Raw genomic sequence first — 22,534 nt, forward strand, 5'->3', positions numbered from 1 at the left:
CATCGGCCGCAACCCCATGAAAAAAAAGTATGTGAACCCCGGGGTCAATGGCAGAAATATCATATCAATACAGAGCAGTACCCCCTACCCCGCACTACAGGCAGCAAGACGTATGGCAGATGTGGAATTTCTTGTCAGTCTGTTTTATGGACAAGAAATTCTGGAAGCAGCAACAAGACTAAGCAGCAAAACCTTATATAGACCTCGTGCCACACTCACACTCAGCTCTATACTCACACTCAGCTCTATACTCTCACTCAGATCTAAACTCACTCTCGCACTCAGCTCTATACTCACACTTACACTCAGCTCTATACTCACACTCAGATCTATAGTAAGTCATACATTCAGCTCTATACTCACACTTAGCTCTAGATGCACACTCAGCTCTACACTCACACTTATACAATCAGTCAGCAAACCTTATATAGATCTCATGTCACACTCACACTAAGCTCTATACTCACACTCTTTCACTCAGTCAGTCTGCTTTATGCACAAGAAAACCGCAACACGACTAAGCAGCAAAATCTTATAGACCTTGTGCCACACTCACACTCAGATCTAAACTCACACTTACACTCAGCTCTATACTCACACCTATACTCACACTCAGATCTATAATCACACTTATACACTGACACTCTATACTCACACTCATGCACTCAGTCATTCTACTTTATGGACAAGAAAGCAGCAACAAGACTAAGCAGCAAAACCATATGTAGACCTTGTTTATACTTATACTCATACCTATACTCACACTTACACTTATAATAGATTTATCCTAATACTCAACGCTATCCCTGTTCACCCACTCATACTCATCCATAGATCACTCATTACTGCTCTGTACACACATGTATTCATACCTACACCTGTACCCTATACAAATACTCTCACTCATACTCATACACTGTTACTAATGTAAACAATTATTATACAATACTTCCCTTCATTCATATCATACATTCATACTCACTCACTCACTCACTCACTCACTCACTCACTCACTCACTCACACACTCCCATAATACACCCACTTATTTAGTCACTCTTCCCCTCACTCATTTCACACACATACTCACTCCTGCTCACACTCACACATACGTACAGCCACACTCATATCTGTCTAGTCACACTCACACATATGTATACTCACACACACATATATGTATACTCACACATACGTACAGTCACACTCAAATATCTGTCTAGTCACACTCACACATATGTATACTCATACCTTCATATACTCACACCTCCGTATACTCACACTCACACATATGTATACTCACACCTCCGTATACTCACACTCACACATATGTATACTCACACTCACACCTCCGTATACTCACAGTCATGCCAATCACCAAAGCCCCTTCTAATGCAGAAAGAAACAGAGGACACTGACCGGCCTCTGCTTTGAGCCATAGGGGAGACTGGAGCGATTTCTTGCTTCTATACAGCTTTTTGTCACCTCCTGTTCGTCCCCACCAAGCTGCTCCTGAACGGAGAGAGGACTGATAAGTGGTCAACGTCTTACTAAGTGATCATATATATATATATATATACTGTATATCTGACGCTGCAGAGCACCAACACAAGAAGACAAACTGCTGTGTTATCATCACATATGACATGAGCTGGTTTATCACACACTATATTATACCGTCATGTAATACAAGTGCAGAGCCGACCCTTCAGGCCTGACTACGACTACGCCGACATGTGACTCATTCCTATAGCTGTGCTTGGAATCGCTATACTCTCTCCATTACATATATAGTTCTAGAATTCGACAACTGTATGTGAACTCAACATGAATGTTCCGGCTCCTTGACATCAGGAGGGTGTGGCTTATTTTAAAGTGGGCGGGGCCAGTTATAATTTTTGCCGATTTTGCTTTTTGTCTGGATTATTGCAGATTGTATCAGTCCTAAGACTAAATGACTAGATATTTCCGGAAGTTTCCATCCAGTGCGATGTAGGGCTGCAGCAGCGAGGAGTCGGAGATGGGAGCCACCATGATGGATTTATCACCTCCCATAAGAAATCACATTCCGTGCAATGACAGAGACATAAAATTCTCGCTTATAAAATTCCATTTGTTTTCCTATTGATCGCTACGTGTTTCCCGGGAGACGGATTCGCTCATTCTCTTCGTGGATTTCACCGGCCAAAAATGTAAACAAAACTGCAGGAGCCGAACCAGAAGATGAAGCCTGAAAAACGCCAAATAAATGACAAATAACCACATTTCACGCCCTTCTATCGGAGCCGGGGAGGTGGGGGCTGCTCAGAGCCCCCCCGCCTACATGATAAATCCTTGAATCGTCCTCTCCTGTAGTGTTAGATACAGAATTGGAAAAACACGGCGACTTTCTTCTAAAAATAGCACCCCAGCCGTCCTCAGGTTGTGTCTGGTATTGCAGTGAATGAGGCTGAGCTGCAATACCACATACAGCCTGTAGACAGGGATGGCGCTGTTTTCATAACAATGCTTTAAATTTCATCTGCTCTTGAAGACTGACTAGGCGTCTACGATTTAACCATTTAAGTAGCTACATGGGGGAAGGGAATATATTGTCAGATCTGCCAATCAGGACTCTAGGAAATCGCCTGTAAGAGCGGTAATGGCCGCCATATTGGTGGTCACCCAGCTCAGCTCAGATACAGATACTTCTGCCTCACAGTAAAGAGACCCCGGGGTGATATCTTCTTGGGTAAAGACCCCCCATATCAGACGGTCTCTGGTCAGGACCATTCATTGGGATGAGTATTGGCCAGGCCGACGCTGTGGTCTGCGGCCACCATTGCCTCATGTATAGTAATCACTGAGGACGAGGATGATGATGGGGGTTGTCACTCATATATGACTGCTATGTTGGGAGTGACTCGTCAGGACAAGGTCATGAAGGATGACTATGGATGAGACTGGCCGATGACAAGGCATCTGAGGAGGAGACCACTCCATCCATGGCACAGACCACCCCTGAGGTGGTGGTCTCCATACAGCAGCGATTCCCCCTCCCACCCCCGCTGCCCCTTACCTGTCTTATTAGTCAGGCGGAACGTGATGGATTTATCCGGGATCCCACAGACGTTGCGCACAGACACCTGGCACGTGTAGTTGGCGTAGTCCTGAGGTCGCAGGTTCTTCAGCTTCAATACTTTGGTTTCACCCTGAGAAGAGAGGAAAAATGAAGGGTGAAAGCGAAAATATAGGGATATTATTATATAGGATCTCTATATAGTGTATCTATCAAGACATAACTAATCAATTACTGATCAGTCATAGACAATGTAGACATGACCAATCAATTAGACAATCTCGATCTGACCTTAGTACTCGGAGCTGAACCTGCGCCCTGAGCGAGGGCCGAAGCCCCTGACCGTTCTATGACATTGGCCGGAGGTGAAGGCTCTGCTAATAATGTCCCATCATGTCCCCGCAGAGCGCTTCAGGATGATGAGACTGATAGTAATGTTGCGTGTGACCGGGCCGAGGACGTGACTGTGACATAAACTAATACAATAAGGAGATGGACTGGGGGGGGGGGGGAAGAGTTTTTTTTAGATGAATTTTTCGATGTCTGACATTATATTTGCTAAGAATTCGAGTTTATTAATGAAACTATATCCCGGAATTACAATGAGACGTGTGCCAAAAATAAACCGATCTCCATGCCGGACACCAGATTCATTAACTAATTTAACTCCTGTGCCTTGTCCAGGAAAGAAAAGAGGAGGAGCTTAAGACAGGACCGTAATGTCCAAAAAATGGTCAGAACTAACACATCTAATAGGTGAGGAGGAATACAGAGGAATAGATAGTGTAAAGAGGAATAGGCAGTGTACAGAGAAGTAGACAGTGTACAGAGGAGTAGACAGTGTACAGAGGAGTAGATAGTGTACAGAGGAATAGACAGTGTACACAAGAATAAACCGTGTACAGAGGAGTAGACAGTGTACAGAGAAATAGATAGTGTACAGAGGAGTAGACAGTGTGCAGAGGAATAGATAGTGAACAGAGGAATAGATCGTGTACAGAGGAGTAGACAGGGTACAGAGAAATAGATAGTGTACAGAGGAATAGATAGTGTACAAAGAAGTAGACAGTGTGCAGACGAATAGACCGTGAGTAGTGGAATAGATAGTGAACAGAGGAGTAGACAGCATACAGAGGAGTAGACAGCGTACAGAGGAATAGACAGTGCACAGAGGGGTAGACAGTGTACAGAGGAATAGACAGTGTGCATAGGAATAGATAGTGAACAGAGGAATAGTCCAGGCTCAGAGGAATAGACAGTGTGCAGAGGAATAGATAGTGAACAGATGAATAGTCCGGGCTCAGAGGAATAGATTGTGTACAGAGGAATAGACAGTGTGCAGAGGAGTAGACAGTGTACAGATGTTTCAATTTTATCATCCAATATCCACTGTGATCAGGGCCAGCGTCAGCGCACGGCATAGTCAGGCAAGTGCCGGGGCCCACAGAGCCTCTGGGGCCCCCCGGCACTTGCCCGCCCCAGCACTTGCCTGTCCCGATATCAGCTCATCGGCGTCCGACGGACGAAGATGAGCTGAATTAAATGCATAATCGATTAAAGCAGGAGCTGTGATCTCAGCTCCTGCTTTAAAGCTGCGGCTCGGCTTGCGTGTGTAGGCGCGATGACGTCATCACATCGCGCTTACACACACACGCCGGGCCACACAGCTCCTGCTTTAATCGCGTATGTGAATGGAGTGAGAGAGAGGAGCGTCGGGGGAATGATGGGAGGTGAGTGTAAGTGTTTGTCTTTGTGAAGGGGAGGGGGGGAACGACATGACACTGGGGAAGATGAAGGGGGTGGGGAGAGAACGGCATGAAACTGGGGACAGAGATGGAGGGGGCCCAATGAAACTGGGGGGCAAATGGAGGGGGGGGACGGCATGACACTGGGGAAGATGGGGGGGGTCGAACAGCATGACTCTGGGGCAGAGACGGGGGACATGAAACTGTGGGCAGAGACGGGGGACATGAAACTGGGCAGATGAAGGGGGAGAACGTGATGAAACTGGGGACAGAGATGGAGAGGGGGACATGAAACTGGGGGCAGAGGAAGGATGTGTATGAAACGGGGAGAGATGGAGGGGGGGCATATAATTTACGGGTGACTGTAGGAGGATCATACTGTGTGGGAGCACATGATAAATTAATGAGAATGGGCGGAGTCAACATAAGTGGGTGGAGCCAAATTTGCCGCGGCGCGCTTTTGCCCCTCTTTCTACTCTTTAAAAATTGGGAGGTATGGCGTTGGTGACGCCACACTCCTGCGTGACGTTACTCGCTTCATCTGCGACGCACAGTGTCTCGACTACCCCGCCTCCTTTACAAGGGGGCCCACTGAGGCTCTGTCGCCCAAGGGCCCATAAAAACCTGGAGCCGGCCCTGACTGTGATAAATCTGGTGTAGTATAGGATTGGTAAATCTGCCTCAGTGTGGTTACATATTATAGAGTTACTCATATTACACGTTTTGGTTGTTTTATGTTGCAGACTGAGTGTGACATGTTGCCGGATCCTTGTTATTACATGCTGTAGGGTTATAGTCCCATGTTATAGTATCATTGTCATTGTACTTGTTTCATCCTGTAGAGTTACTGGTACATGTTATTACATGCTGTACAGTTACTGTTATATATATGTTGTAGCGTTCTTATATGTTGGGGGTTATTATACATGGTGTAGTCACAGTATCCTTGTATTGTACTTGTACCATCTTGTAGAGATATTGGTGGAAAAAAAAATGATTTTATACGTTGTAGTTAATGTGATATCTTCTAGAGCTGATCTAGTTACATGTTATATACTAGTTATTGTTACATGTAATTGTTAGTTTTAGTACAGGTGTTACATGTTGTACGGCTAGTCTGCAGAATGATCCTTGTTACATATTGTACGTAGTGATTGTTACATGTTGTGCGGTCACTATTACATGCTGTAGGTATTTCTGGTACATGTAGGTACTATACTGCGGGGCCACATCTGTAAGGGCCCCGACCTCCTGGTGTCTCTGTATGATTGACATGTGTATCCTTGGGCCCCGACACCGCCATCTCCAGTCCTTACAGTTGTATATATAAGGTTTTATATCCCTAAGATAAGAGACTGTGTGATAGATGGCAGAATCCAGTCCACCAGTCTCCAGACATCGAGAAATTCAGATGAAGAAGTCACAAGAAGATAAATTCGCCTCTGTATTCTCCCTGAGAGGACTCATTTATTTTGTCCATCTTGCAGACACAGGTTTGACAGAAGACGCTGGTCCTGACGGGTTATGAATGACAAGTGAATCGGTGACATTTTGCATCGATGATAATGGATTCGACAAAAGCCTCGGATCTTCTGAGGTTCTTGCGATGATGAGTTGCTAGACTGCAGAGAAACTTTCCTCTCCCGCAAATCCAATCCCATTATCGTCCACAGGAAGACGATCTTAATTTACTGCAGGAAGTGGAGCTTCATTAGATGTGGTAATAGGGTTGGCAGCGGCCGGATATTGATTCACTGTCTTATCTATACAGGACGCACATAGAGTTATGATATTAAGAGGTGATTAATAAGACAGCATGAAGAATGTGCCGGGGCCAGATCTGGAGGAATCGGAGAGGGCACCGAGGAAAGACTCAAGTTCAGCCCAAAATTAATTCTATCTAAATGTTTTTCCATTGCTCATCAGACTTCAGGAGATGAGAAGATTCTTGAAATGTTACAAGAACTTGCACGGAATCTCATCACTTCTTCCAGAAAGTCGCAGACAAGTGGGTTCTCTTCTTTTTTTAACTCAGTAATTTAGAGACTCATTTTTCAATCATCTCAAGTAGCAGATAGTTACAGTAACCGGAGGAGGGGGGCGGATAGAGCTGCGGAGAACGAAACGGGGTCCTAAGATATTACATTGGCCCCGTCCTCTTGGATTTGGATTACACCGGTTTGCCTCAATGGATAGTGGGTCGTAGAGTCACCATGCCATCGGCTTTGAGTATAGGTCACTCCCAAGGGCATTGCCTCCCCGGTATTCACCCTTTAATCCCCATATGTGGTTCTGGACTGTACTGCTGGTGAGATTCCAGGTTACTACGTCTCCGAGTGGTCTCCGGATATTTGCAAAAGGCTGGAAAGATGCCAAAGGCAAGAGAGTATTCTAGTGGAAGCCAAGGTTATAGACTGTTGGGGTTAGGGTCGACAGCCAAGATTCAGTAATCAAACCTAGTAGCAGGAATCAGGCAGATCAGGATGAACAGACAATGTCAGAGTCAGGAGACACTGGAAGAAGTCAGGAAGCTAGGTTAACCAACAGATACTCTCACAGGAACAAGATAAGCTATGAACCTATATTGCTCAGGAATCAGGGGCACAGCAAAGCAACTTTAAAAAGGGTTTGGGGTGACATGGTTTTCTGGAGAAGGTTAGAGTGTATGTGCAGGCCCTTTAAGAATCGGCAAGGGTGCACATGACCACACCATCAGAGGAGGAAGAAGAGTGAGTTGCGGCAACCAGAAGAGAAGATGGACTGGCCTCCGTGCCTGCCAGGATGGCCAGTATGTCAGTGGGAATAGACCATAGAAGGTCTAAGGGGGCAGTGCATAAGAGTAACCTGGCGGAGGCGATGCTCAGGAGGTGCCGCACCTTCTGACAGGGTTACATCATGGCACCTCTACATTCCATGTCCAGGGTCTGGTGTGACCTCTATCTCTGAACCCCCACTTTTGATCTATCCCTTCAAGGTAAGGCCCATCTTATACCTGATTTACAGCCCATGCCATGAAAGAGAAAGGGGAGGCCGAACCTCAGACAAGTGTACAACCGGAGGAGTCTGCGGACAGGATGCCACCTGAATAGACCCAAAAAGTGGATGAGCCATTGAGACAGGTGTAGAGGCTACATGTATGACATGTGCCAATCCTAATACTGTCGATAGACATTAGATAAATTCTGGCAGATCCATGCCTTTATCATATGACATGCAGCCAATGTAATACCTACGGCTATGGCTGGGCTCATGTACTGTAGATATGGGCTCTACAAGTTCTCCATGTGGATCTGAGCTCTCCATTACTATGTTGTAGTGTTTGATACTTCCACTCCATTGTCTTCTCCATTGTCTTCTGACTTATTTAATGGCTCTATATAGTAGTGCAGACTCGGCCATGAAGCGAGCTCACAGGTTCAGTGTAGTGGGACATATGATGTCAGGAGAGAAGTCCGGGCGTCTCTGGCGATATCATCACTATGTATGGATCTCCAGCAGGATAGATGGGAGAAGTCGTCTGATGTATCTGTCATGTGAAGAACAATGTTTGGACTTGGCTGTTAGCTCCGGACCATTACCCTTCAGACAACACCTATTTATACATCATCTATTGCTGGCAGGAAGATCTCCCCAGAGAGGCCGAGCCGAGAATCTCCTGTAGATCACACGGACATGAAAAAACCTCCATCAAACAGGCAGGATAATGATGGACTCTCAAGCATAAGATACACTGGGGAATTCGCCAGCCGAGGAGCAGGATATAGAGATTATATAATGTATACTCTATAGGGGGAGCGGAATACAGAGATTATTATATAATGTATACTCTATAGGGGGAGCAGAATACAGAGATTATTATATAATGTATACTCTATAGGAGGAGCGGAATACAGAGATTATTATATAATGTATACTCTATAAGGGAGAGGAATACAGAGATTATATAATGTATACTCTATAGGAGGAGCGGGATACAGAGATTATTATATAATGTATATACTATAAGAGGAGCGGGCTATAGAGATTATATAATGTATACTCTATAGGGGGAGCGGAATACAGAGATTATTATATAATGTATATTCTATAAGAGGAGGAGCGGGATACAGAGATTATTACATAATGTATACTTTATAGGGGGAGTTTTTCAGCATTCCCTGGTATATGGAGCTGTCCAGGTGCTGATTTCAGAGATTATTACACTATAACAAATATTCTATGTGATACAAGGTCTGACAGAGATTATTAGACTATTACACAAATAATTTCTTGGAGTTTAAAGTCTTTTTACCGTTCTAGAGATAAATAATCCCTCGCCTCCTCCTTATTATAATAGTGACTATTCTTATTCTGTTTTCTGGGTTTAGCTTTCCCAGGCGTCCTCGATCGTAGAAACTTTGTCACATATATTTCCTTCCACAGATTACAGCAGTTTCTATATACTGGATGGAGAGATTATTAGATTGTGAAGCGTGTAATAATATTCTGTCCTCAGGTCATCTCTTTTTGTCTGTGGATCCCCAGTATTACTGCACAGCAAGAAGACATAGGAATTTTCGCATTTTGAGATCCAGCGAGTCAGACTTAGGGGCTTCTGCTCTTCATTGACTTATATCCACGCTCCATTGGAATAAGATTTGCAGATAAGCTCCTACATATGACAGATATTAGCCAATATCCACAGATCCCTGGACTAGGTGAATAATCTCCGGACGGCTCATGTGATACATCTGAAATAAAGCTCCCAGGCTGTGCTGCAGCCAAGACGGCCCCAGGTCATCTGGATCCCATAAATTGTCTAAGCCATTGAGCGATTGTCCAATAAGTAGAACCAGCATAATAATTGGCTTCATACAATAGTCCCCATAGACCCTGTAGTGTGCCGATATTCAGGATGATGATGGTGAAGGATGTATCTTACAACCTGCCAGAAGTAATGATGGAGATTTACAAGGATTAGGGAAAGAGAAGACAATGGTGCTGTCCCTCCCCACCTTCCCCCCGCCTACCCCCGGGCTCCAGATTTTTATTCCTGTTACTTTTCAGATGACTTTTTTTCACTTCTTATTATCTGCTCTTTGGACAGTGATAGATAAGTCACTTTAGATGGCTCCGGTGAATGAAGACTTTGTGTAAATTAGAGGCCAAGAACGTTGCGAGAGTATTGATTGATGAATTGACTTTGTGCGCAGACAGTAATGTTTCATCCTGTTCATCCCTTATCATTATTACTGGTAGTGGGTTAGACAACCAGAAGGCGGCCAGACGTCCTGTAGAGTAAATCTCATTCATTCCATGTAACAATCACCAGTAATTCCCGAGATGGGCTTGTTATAGTAACAATGGGATGGGATCTAGTGATGGGTTAGGACCAGTTTATATGGGACTGCAGGTAAGTCTGATCTGCTCTCATTTATCAGGTGAGTGACAAGGGATTGTTATATGTTCAGCTTGGATGCAATGGGGCAGATTTATCAAGGTCAGCACAACAGAAAGATGTTCAATATGACAGATTTTACCACATTATCCTATTATCCATTGGCCCTATACAAGCAATCACAACACATGGACAGCCCAAGACGTTTTATTTACAGGTGACAATGTATTAGATCTTACCTGGGTGTAGAGAGGCTCGTAGATGTCGACACCATTGTCCTGATTGTGTGACAGAGTCTCTGTTTCCCGTTTCCAGATGAAGCGAGCGGGTGGGTTGGAGCTGACAGTACATCGCAGGAACACGGTCTTCTCCTGATAGAAGCTTCCTCGTACATCACTGATGGTCTGGTGAATGGTTAAAATGGGTTCATCTAGATCTGGAGGGAAGGGTTGCAGTGCACATTTATAAGCTTTGTAATGTAGAATGCCATTATAGTTATATGTTGAGGATTGCTCTCTCTAGGTTACCCTACAAGAAAGCAACACACTGGTCAAGGAACTGAATCACCACCCAAAGAACAACCCATCACCCAAGAAACCATCCACCAACTAAAGAATGATATATAAAGCAAACAGTCCCATCACCCAAAGAGCCAACCCAACAGACCAACGAATATCCAAGAAACTAACCAAAGATACACAAAACCAGCCCACTATCCAAGAAGTGAACACCAATCACTCAAGAAACCAATAATGAAAGCAACTGATCAATGAATATTAAAGAATATAGAACAATATTCATAGAAGGAATCCACCATCCAAGAAAGAAAAAATATCACCCAAGGAACCTACTGACCAATGGGATAACCTACTCATCATTGAATAGCCAGAGGAAAAAAAATCTAAAGCTCAAAGAACCAACCCACTATCCATGAAATGAATCCAATATTCAATTACCTAACTCTACAGTCGTGAAACCACACCTAGCATTAAAAAACCCCCAACTCAATATCCAAGAAACCAGACCAGCCAGGAAATTAGCCCACTATTCATGAAAGCAAAGTAGGTCACCATCTAAGAAAGCAATCCTTGATCTAAGAAACAAACCATCATCCAATAACTCACTATACAAGTAACCATAACTAACCAGGAAGCCAACCCATTATCTATGAAACAGCCTACCATCCAAAAAAATCATACCCACCATCTATAAACCCAACACAACAATCCATAAAAACAGCGATTATTCAAGTTACCAACCAAGAAATTAATATACTATAAAAAAAATTCCACCATTCAAGAACCTAACCAACATCTAAATGACCAACTTGCCAAAAACAATTACCTAAGAAATCAACTCAGTATAGCAGAAAAACTATCAAATAAACTAGCCAAGAAACCACCAACCCAAAACATCAACCGACCATCCAAAAAATGAACCTATCAACCAAGAAATCAACCTACCATTCAAGAAACAAAACCACTATCCAAGAAAGCAACCCAAAATCTGAGCGTTCAAACCACAATCCAAGAGACCAACTCACCATCCAAGAAACCAACCCAATGTTCAAAAAACTAACCCACCACTGAAAACCAACATACCATCGATGAAAGCAACCCACCATCCAAGAAACCAACCTACCATCCAAGAAACCAGCCTACCATCCAAGAAACCAACCCACCATCCAAGAAACAAACCCATCATTCAAGAATCCAACCCACCAAACCAACCACCATTATTTAAGAAACCAACCCACCATCCAAGAAACCCACAATTCATAGAAAAAACCCACCATCCAGGAAACAAACACATTGTCTGAGTTCAATCCACAATCCAAGAAAGCAGCCTACCATTTAAGAAGTCAACCCATCAACCAAGAAACCAGACCTCAAAACATATGGAACTCAACTATGAAGGAATGAACCCACCATCAAAGAAACCAACCCACAATCACCCAAGATATGAACAAAGAAAATATCCTGACAACTCCCTAAAGACCAAAAACACTGAACTTTTGCTCATCTAGATGACCTGCTATGGTGAGGTTTGATGGAAGTTCAAGAACACTTTCTTTAAGATCAGTGGCAGCCATGTTGTGTGTTGGGCCAAGGTAAAATGAGACACCCCGGTAAATTGACAAAAAAATAGTGAAGGACGCCATTATGTTCATCTAACCAGTAGGCAAAAACATTTATCAATCAGTGTCTACCTCAGCGATATACAAGGAGTGTCCGATGTATTACGTGTTCTATGGTCTATAGTCATGGACTATGATGCTTCATGAGATGGAGTTGAGCTATACAAGCATGCAATGTCACCATTGGTTAATTAGTTATTAGCTATGCTTGATCCTGGGCAGCTGCTTGCCTGCTGGCTATGCTAACCTGCGAGATATCTATAGACTCTAAGCAAGAGTCTATAGATAGTACAGGTGGAGGTGGAGCAGCGGACATACCGAAAAAGCCCCAGGATGGAAGTGAGACAGGAAACAGGCGGGTTACAGAAGTCAAGGTGAGAGAGGATGAGGGCAATGTTATATATGTAATCCTCCATCTACATGCAATATCAGTAAACGGGCCAGTAACTCAGGGGTTAATAAGAGGCGTCAGATGTCTTGTGTATAAGAGAGAATGACCAAATAAAAGAGACATTAATTAATGAGATGGAAGATGCTGATCGATGAGAACGTCAACCGGGAGAAGACAAGACCCCGGCGCTCATCACTTAATGAATAATCCTCTCTGGAGAGTCAACCCCTCCTCTATCCTTTATCCACCGCCTGACCCCTCTCATACTGATAAACCGCTGCCTGAGAGAAACAAATAACACTTCACTTGTAAGAGGCTGATCCCCCACCGAGCCGAGCCGCGAGAGCGGAACACGAAGAAACCAGAAATATAAAGAAGGAAGGACAAAGGAGGGAAAATAGTAATGTAAGAAAGTCATGTAGGGACTGACAATAATATATTCTACATAGGAGCAGTATTATAGTAGTTATATTCTTGTACATAGAAGGTAGTATTATAGTAGTTATATTCTTGTACATAGGAGCAGTATTATAGTAGTTATATTCTTGTATATAGGAGTAGTATTATAGTAGTTATATTCTTGTACATAGGAGTAGTATTATAGTAGTTATATTCTTGTACATAGGAGCAGTATTATAGCAGTTATATTCTTGTACATAGGTGTAGTATTATAGTAGTTATATTCTTGTACATAGGAGTAGTATTATAGCAGTTATATTCTTGTACATAGAAGCAGTATTATAGTAGTTATATTCTTGTACATAGGAGTAGTATTATAGTAGTTATATTCTTGTACATAGGAGCAGTATTATAGTAGTTATAGTCTTGTACATAGGAGCAGTATTATAGCAGTTATATTCTTGTACATAGAAGCAGTATTATAGTAGTTATATTCTTATACATAGGAGCAGTATTATAGTAGTTATATTCTTGTACATAGGAGCAGTATTATAGTAGTTATATTCTTGTACATAGGAGTAGTATTATAGTAGTTATATTCCTGTACATAGGAGCAGTATTATAGTAGTTATATTCTTGTACATAGGAGGTAGTATTATAGTAGTTATATTCCTGTACATAGGAGCAGTATTATAGTAGTTATATTCTTGTACATAGGAGGTAGTATTATAGTAGTTATATTCTTGTACATAGGAGTAGTATTATAGTAGTTATATTCTTGTACATAGGAATAGTATTATAGTAGTTATATTCTTGTACATAGGAATAGTATTATAGTAGTTATATTCTTATACATAGGAGCAGTATTATAGTAGTTATATTCTTGTACATAGGAGTAGTATTATAGTAGTTATATTCTTGTACATAGGAATAGTATTATAGTAGTTATATTCTTGTACATAGGAGGTAGTATTATAGTAATTATATTCTTGTACATAGGAATAGTATTATAGTAGTTATATTCTTGTACATAGGAGCAGTATTCTAGTAGTTATATTCTTGTACATAGGGGTAGTATTATAGTAGCTATATTCTTGTACATAGGAGCAGTATTATAGTAGTTATATTCTTGTACATAGGAGTAGTATTATAGTAGTTATATTCTTGTATATAGGAGCAGTATTATAGTAGTTATATTCTTGTACATAGGGTAGTATTATAGTAGATATATTCTTGTACATAGGAGCAGTATTATAGTAGTTATATTCTTGTACATAGGAGCAGTATTATAGTAGTTATATTCTTGTATATAGGAGCAGTATTATAGTAGTTATATTCTTGTATATAGGAGCAGTATTATAGTAGTTATATTCTTGTACATAGGAGCAGTATTATAGTAGTTATATTCTTGTACATAGGAGCAGTATTATAGTAGTTATATTCTTGTATATAGGAGCAGTATTATAGTAGTTATATTCTTGTACATAGGGTAGTATTATAGTAGATATATTCTTGTACATAGGAGCAGTATTATAGTAGTAATTCCAGTAATTTAGTAGTAATATTCTTGTACATAGTTGCAGTTATTACTATCGCAGTTATTTTCTTACCTGTAGGAATCTCTCACTATTGTAATTACTCGGAGCAGACTGAATAGAATAGACGGTGACCGGGGACTATATTTTCTTTTTATGTCTAGTCCGGTCTTGCATTATTCAGTGTGACAATGTTCCTATTTGTAAATCTTCCTCCTCCTTTGTATTCTTCCACTTTGTAACACTTGATACTAAACCAAATACATTGGAAACATAATTACTTGTGTGGCCGCCCTGCTGAGCCCATGAGATGAATACTAGAGACTAGCTGTTACTTAGATCTTCCCGGGCCCGCCATGAGCTCTCCTCTGATAGGAACGGTGCTCATCTTTAGGCAAAAATAGAAAAAGAACAAAAAGTCTGATTGTTTTAAAGAAATTAAATTGAAATCAGACTTTGGCGTCCCGGAGAGATCTAATCAAATCAATTTGTGTATGATAACGAGATTCTGGAATGTCCCGGCGACGCTTCTCCTGGAGATTGTCACTACAGTCAGCTGGAAGTCCAGGTTATGTCGTACTAGGAGAAGAAATTGGAACAGAGAGGAGGAGAGTTAGCCAGGAGAGAAGCGGAGCGCACAGGGCAGAGCTGGAGCGGTGACAGGAGGCTTCTCCACTATTCCAGGACCTGCACATTATCCGCCAGGACAGATGGTATCAACTCCAGATACAGAGCAGCTCTTCAGTCGTCTTCTGTTCCACATCTCATCTAAACATGGTGTCACTGAGCCATGAGATCACACAGCTCCATAAAAAAGCCAGACAGCTGGCAAGATGGTGGGGAAGCCTCTGGGTACCCATCACCCCGTGGCTCGAGTGACTGATGTTCTTACCATCGCCAACTCCTCTTATGTAAGAAACAGTCGCAGCACCGCAGCGACAAATATTGTGGATCTTCAGGACTTAATATAAAGTTGCAAATGCCAGAACTGGATGCAATATGTTACTGCGATCCCCGGAGATTTCCAGAACCAAATGTTCCTGGTAAATTAAACTGAACTGATTTACATTCTGCTTCAGGGTTACTTAGAAGCTCAAGTCAATCTCCAGCTTTTATATAATCTGTGCAGATTAATTCTATAATATAGCTCTATAACAGGAAGAGACCTGGTGTTCAGATATAAAACTCCTACATAGAGATTATATAGCCACCACTAGGGGGAGCTCACTACATACAGATTATACAGTCTCCACTAGAGGGAGCTCACTACATACAGATAATACAGCCACCACTAGGGGGAGCTCACTACATACAGATTATACAGTCTCCACTAGAGGGAGCTCACTACATACAGATTATACAGTCACTACTAGGGGGAGCTCACTACATACAGATTATACAGTCACTACTAGGGGGAGCTCACTACATACACATTATACAGTCTCCACTAGAGGGAGCTCATTACATACAGATTATACAGTCTCCACTAGAGGGAGCTCACTACATACAGATTATACAGTCACTACTAGGGGGAGCTCACTACATACACATTATAAAGTCTCCACTAGGGGGAGCTCACTATATACAGATTATATAGTCACTAATAGGGGGGGACTCACTGCATACAGATAATACAGTCTCCACTAGAGAGAGCTCACTATATACACATTATAAAGTCTCCACTAGGGGGAGCTCACTACATACAGATTATACAGTCTCCACTAGAGGGAGCTCACTACATACAGATTATACAGTAACCACTAGGGAGAGCTCACTACATACACATTATATAGCCACCACTAGGGGGAGCTCACTACATACAGATTATACAGTCTCCACTAGAGGGAGCTCACTACATACAGATTATACAGTCTCCACTAGAGGGAGCTCACTGAATACAGATTATACAGTACGGATTATACAGTACAGTAACCACTAGAGGGAGCTCACTACATTTACATTATATAGTCACTACTAGAGGGAGCTCGCTACATACACATCATATAGTCACCACTAGAGGGAGCTCGCTACATATACATTATACAGTATCTTTCTTTTCCTTTCCTTGGCGTTTCTTTCTGTTCTTCCCTCTGCCTCCTCTCCTTTTTCTTCATCCTCGTTGATACTTTTCCATCATCCATTTTCCTTCTCTTTTCCAGGATTGGTAACAGTGACTCTGTCTTGACCCCCACTGACAGTAAAGCAGACAAAGGTGGACCACATTTATCACCTACTATACCTGCTGGACAACCCTATATATCCTGTTAGTCATCCCTTGGGCTCTATGAGCTTCTGGTTCCCATGGTGGTAGCTGCCGTTATCTATGGTTGTTAAGATAAGATAATCCTTTAATAGTCCCACAATGGGGAAATTTCAGAATGGACCTAAGAGATTGTACAGTGGTCACTGATCTAATAACTCTTCCTGGATCTTCACAATGGTTGGTTCCATGTTCCTGACCCTCCCAGCTCCATATAATAGTGGTCAGAGATCAGCCTCTACAAGATCCAGGCTATCCATGGTCAGATCACTGCACAGAGCATCATTGTACCAAGTCCATGTGAAGAGTAGATGTTAGTATGACAAGGCTGTAGGCCACTCCATTCACCCCATAGTTCTAGATGTGATTTAGTAACACAGTCTGTGTTTTAATGATGAACGTTCCAGAACTCAACATCACTGATACAAGGCTGTGGACAAAGAGACCAGAGAAAGGGCACAAATTGAAGCCCTGGGGTCGTCTGGAGGGATTTACCCTTAGGAGTGAACTCATTTCTATTAATATTAGGGAAAATACAACAGTAATTCCAAAGTCAGAGACCGCTGAGAGGTGGGGTCATAGGTCATAGTCTACTTCTCCATGATCAGGATGGACACCTTACTGGGGATGCTGTGCCCAATGATCACCACAACAACCAACTTAAAGGGCTCCGTATATCAGTACGACGTATTATTAGGGATTCCCAATTGGTGGTGGTCCGACTACTAGGGTATTTACTAAGGTTAAGGTGGAAGAGGCCAAGGAAGCAAATACAACAGCCCGCAACAACCTTAACCTTTACACTACCAGGAACAGAAATAGCTCCCCATATCTCAGGTTCCCTGACATTTGAAAGAAAAAAGTGAATCTGAATGTAGACCTCCACCCCTAATGTGTGCATAGGTCATGGTGATAATAGAACATCACTGGTGGTTTGAGGACTGGTCATCATGAAGTACATTGGGAGCTACTTTTGGTGTCAGAAGTGGGATGAGGCCAGATGACTAGGGATAAATCTTTGCACATTATGCCTCCCTATAAGACCAATGGTGTGTATAGAGAGCTGTGGTGTATCCGGATAATTCCAGCACTGATTTCTGGTCCTTTGCTCCTCAGCACATGCTCATATAATGTTGAGTCCTGGTTGGGTTCAGAGAAGGCCAGACACATGATAGAACTGTGGGAATAAGCTGGGCTGCCTTCAAATGACTTACACTGCACATCTACTCGAATGGACTTGATGGCCGGGACCCCAACCCCATTCTCGGCTTTACAATAGTATCGACCTCCCTGCATCCTCTGGACCTTCTCGATGCGTAAAGTCTCGTTGTAGATGGAGGTCTCCTGGAACTTTTCTGATGCGCTGCCTGCAGTTTTTGTCCACCGTACCTAGAAAACAAGTGGAATCCTCCATTAATAACTGATCTAAAATGAAGGATCAGATAAAGTTTTCACTACAAGTCACAGAAGATCTTCAGCCAACTAACACTTCTCAACCATCTCTCACTTTCTCTGAAGATTTATCACATGACAATCTCCCACTTTCTTATAGTTCTCCTCCTATAAGGAGCTTCTCCAGAACTCTCCATATAAAGTCTTCAACCATTTCACATCTCTCATTCCAGGTTTCAGTCTCTTCTCTCTCTCCATTATCCTGTTCGCTCTATCAGTCTATTCTTGTTATCTCCAATAATCAATCATCTGTCTCATATGAGTCACTAACATTCAGTTTCCATTTATCACTCAACACCCACCAGTCTCCAGACTTCTATCACTCACCACCCATCAGTCTCCAGACATCTTCTAATACTCACCATCAATCAAGGTCCTGAGCTCTTCTATCACTCAACACCCACCAGTCTCCAGACTTCTATCACTCACCACCCATCAGTCTCCAGACCTAACACTCACTACCCAACACTCTCCAGACCTATTACTTACCACCCATCATTCTCCAGACATATTCTATCACTCACCTCCCATCAGTCTTCACACTTTTATCTCTAACTACCCATCAGCCTCCAGACTTCTTCTATCACTAACCACCCATCAGTCTCCAGACGTCTTCTATCACTAACCACCCATCAGCCTCCAGACTTCTTCTATCACTCAGCACCCATCAGTCTCCAGACTTCTTCTATCACTCAGCACCCATCAGTCTCGAGACATCTTCTATCACTCACCTCCCATCAGTCTTCAGACTTCTATCACTCACCACCCATCAGTCTCCAGACATCTTCTAATACTCACCACCAATCAATGTCCTGAGCTCTTCTATCACTCAACACCCACCAGTCTCCAGACTTCTATCACGCACCACCCATCAGTCTCCAGACCTAACACTCACTACCCAACACTCTCCAGACCTATTACTTACCACCCATCATTCTCCAGACATATTCTATCACTCACCTCCCATCAGTCTTCACACTTTTATCTCTAACTACCCATCAGCCTCCAGACTTCTTCTATCACTAACCACCCATCAGTCTCCAGACGTCTTCTATCACTAACCACCCATCAGCCTCCAGACTTCTTCTATCACTCAGCACCCATCAGTCTCCAAACTTCTTCTATCACTCAGCAACCATCAGTCTCGAGACATCTTCTATCACTCACCTCCCATCAGTCTTCAGACTTCTATCTCTAACTACCCATCAGCCTCCAGACTTCTTCTATCACTAACCACCCATCAGTCTCCAGACTTCTATCACCAACCACCCATCAGTCTCCAGACTTCTATCACCAACCACCCATCAGTCTCCAGACTTCTATCACTCACCACTCATCAGTCTCCAGACTTCTTCCACCACTAACCACCCATCAGTCTCCAGACTTCTATCATTAACCTCTCTTCAGTCTCTAGACTTCTATCACTATCACTATCTCTCACCACCCATCAGTCTCCAGCCTTCTTCTATCAGTCACCACCCATCAGTCTCTAGACTTCTATCACTAACCACCCATCAGTCTCCAGACCTCTTCTATCACTCACCACCCATCATCCATCATATCTCAGCCTGATTTGGCTTTTCGATGTGATGATAATTTGCTTTCGACCATGTTATATAAAACCTACAAGTTCTAGTCATTTCCGCCCCAGATCTCCTCTAAGGAGACAGCACTAATAACAATTCTTTGCCCTTGTCCTGTGTCTCAGTAACAATCATCTCCTTCCTCGGATCCCAACTCTTCAGCTTTGTGTTTAGAACCTCCAGAAAGTAAGATTGTATCATTGTCTTACAAGAAGACACTATAAACTGAGGCACAATATGTCAGACTCCTGGGATCACCAAATAATACATCAAAAAGCTTCCCCTCCACTTGCATTATACTGAATGTAATAAAATCCTTCCTGCTACATAAGTAATAGACCCGAACCGGGGACAAAGGGACTTATGCTGAAATCTGGGACAATCAATAGGCGAGGAAGAATGAAAAGCTCCGACCAACGCTCTTCTCGGCAATCAATCTCCCGAAGCTTTCATTATACAAATGTACGAGGAGACATTTGTGCAGAAGTGGCTGCGCCCTGCTATTGTGCCCGCCATCCAAGGCTCTTACAAGTAACTGAGCCGAGGGCTCTATTGTCATCCGGCCCACTTAATAAACCATCCTGATAGATTCAGCCTGAAGAACTCCGGGAGGACTTAGGATGTGCTTCTACATAAAAAGGCAAAAAAGACATTTCTATTTGTGATCATGTGACGAGAAATCGGGGATCAGGCGGTCGGATAATGTCATTGTGACTGCGGGTCCTTGACCTCAACCGGACTTATACAGGGCTATGGGATAGCATTGCACTAAATCTTATCTATACAGCTGCATTCTGACCCCCTGCCGGGTCCAGGCCCGTATGAACACAGTAGTGGACCCAATGCAAAGGTTTAATAAATTGGAGCAATGAGGGCCCGTACGGAGCAATGGCAGTGCCCTTATTGCTCCAAATAGCTCATTTGCATATTGACAAAATGGCAATATCTGGGCGCAGTATGATCTATCTGCTAGTTTGGTCACAGACTCCCTTTACAGGGGGTTCTCCAAGACGTCTTATTTTCTTGCCCCTTACCAGTCTCCTACCTGCGGCCGTGGGTGTCCACTGATCAGACACTGCAGTACCAGGGTATCGCCCTCTCGGATGGTGTAGACCCGCTCGCTCATGTTGTCCTCTTTTACCACACACGCCTGACCGGCATGGATTATCTGGGCCTGAGCTGGTGCTGCAAACAAAACACAGGAGTGGGTTAATGCGCAGAACAGTCCCATGGAAATCATGTCAAGAAAATTACATGGGACTGCACCCCTAAGACAGACTGAATGGAGAGGTGGCCACAGGAGCATGACTCTCTCTATTCTGGGTGTAGGGGATTAGATTTCTTCCAAAAACAGCGCCACACCTGTCCACACTTCATACATGGCATTGCAGCTCTGCTGTATTGAGTTGTAATACCAGATACAACCACTAGGTAGGTGTGGCGCTGTTTTTGGAAGAAAGCAGCGATATTTTTCAAATCCTTGACAAGCTCTGGTCAAAATTTGGACAGAGAAAGGAAGAAGGCAAGTCCTCTGCTGCAGCCCCGGTGGCCACGTACGAGGCGGGCTGCGGCGACGGCCAAGGCCGGTAATTAAGATTAAATGTCCTCTCCATCAGGCCCCATTGATCTCCTGGGAAGAAAGGACATAGCTAAATATAACTTCCTCTCAAATAACGATCAGACTCCTGCAGTATAAAGCGCTCCTGTGATGTGGCGGTAAATGGGCCGCGGATGAGTTTTCGCGCTCTTATTGATCTGACAACACAATCTTTTTGATATCATAATGTCTAAATCGATGTCAGGACTCGGATTTATTTGCGACTCTTTTCCACTTTGTTAAAGTGAATCAGTTACGTGAGACGTCTGTAAATGGGACAGGTAGAAATGTGAAAGTGCCGGAGGGATGGGAGGGAAGGAGAAGACGGGCGCTCTGCTGGGCTGGTGGTCACCGACCGGGCGCTCACAGGATGATTGGCTTAGTAACTTTTTAGTCATTTGGTAAGTAACACGACTTATGGACATTATATAACTTATGTTCTGCATTATTCCACAGTTTTCCCCTCCACTGGCTCTATCTCTGGTTTGCAGTTCTCCCTGAGCTGGTGGTAGAGACTAGCTGTCATACACTGCACACAGTAAGTACAGGAGAATCTCCTCTATAACTGATCTCTCACTCTGAAACTGCCCCAGAGTCATGCAGGACATATAGTGAGAAGGACTGACTGTAGTGTTGATTTGAATGGTATTTGAAACTATGTTTCGAATACCTTGCTCCCATAGGAATGAATGGAAGGGGTTAAGCGCCGGCCGCTCCAATTCATTCCTATGGAGCAAGGTATTCGAAACCATAGTTTTGAATACTATTCGCTCATCTCTAACTGACTGTACTGATGAGTGTAACATGCTCTGGTTGTGATAGGAATCTCCTATCTAGCTCCAGCAGACTAAGCCTGGGTTTCTTCTATCTCCTGCAGTTCCTGCTCACTCATCCCCTCTACATAAACTTCCATAAAACTGCAGAGATTTCAGAGTGAATGCCATTTTAGAAAAGGGAGCAGAAGAATGGAAACAGCCTGAAAAGTGGAGAAGGAGTGAGTGCTGT

General features: G+C 43.1%; 1 protein-coding gene across 3 annotated transcripts in view; it reads right to left on the bottom strand.

Moving 5' to 3' along the window:
- The window catches only part of MDGA1 (MAM domain containing glycosylphosphatidylinositol anchor 1), a 182,521-nt gene that overhangs the window by 63,928 nt on the left and 96,059 nt on the right, over window positions 1–22,534 (bottom strand). For 2 of the 3 annotated variants that reach the window (XR_012715302.1, XM_075267337.1), the window contains exons 2-6: window positions 20,978–21,117; window positions 18,112–18,286; window positions 10,415–10,611; window positions 3,054–3,186; window positions 1,415–1,507 (exon numbers count right to left, since the gene is read on the bottom strand). Coding sequence is in view for 2 of the 3 variants with exons in the window: in XM_075267337.1 (XP_075123438.1) it covers window positions 1,415–1,507; window positions 3,054–3,186; window positions 10,415–10,611; window positions 18,112–18,286; window positions 20,978–21,117 (738 nt within the window). In the remaining variant the exon portion in view is untranslated. The remainder of the gene's footprint in view (window positions 1–1,414; window positions 1,508–3,053; window positions 3,187–10,414; window positions 10,612–18,111; window positions 18,287–20,977; window positions 21,118–22,534) is intronic. The other variant, XM_075267338.1, reaches the window with a different exon arrangement.

Source organism: Leptodactylus fuscus, chromosome 3 (genome assembly GCF_031893055.1).
Source record: "Leptodactylus fuscus isolate aLepFus1 chromosome 3, aLepFus1.hap2, whole genome shotgun sequence".
Taxonomy (NCBI): domain Eukaryota; kingdom Metazoa; phylum Chordata; class Amphibia; order Anura; family Leptodactylidae; genus Leptodactylus; species Leptodactylus fuscus.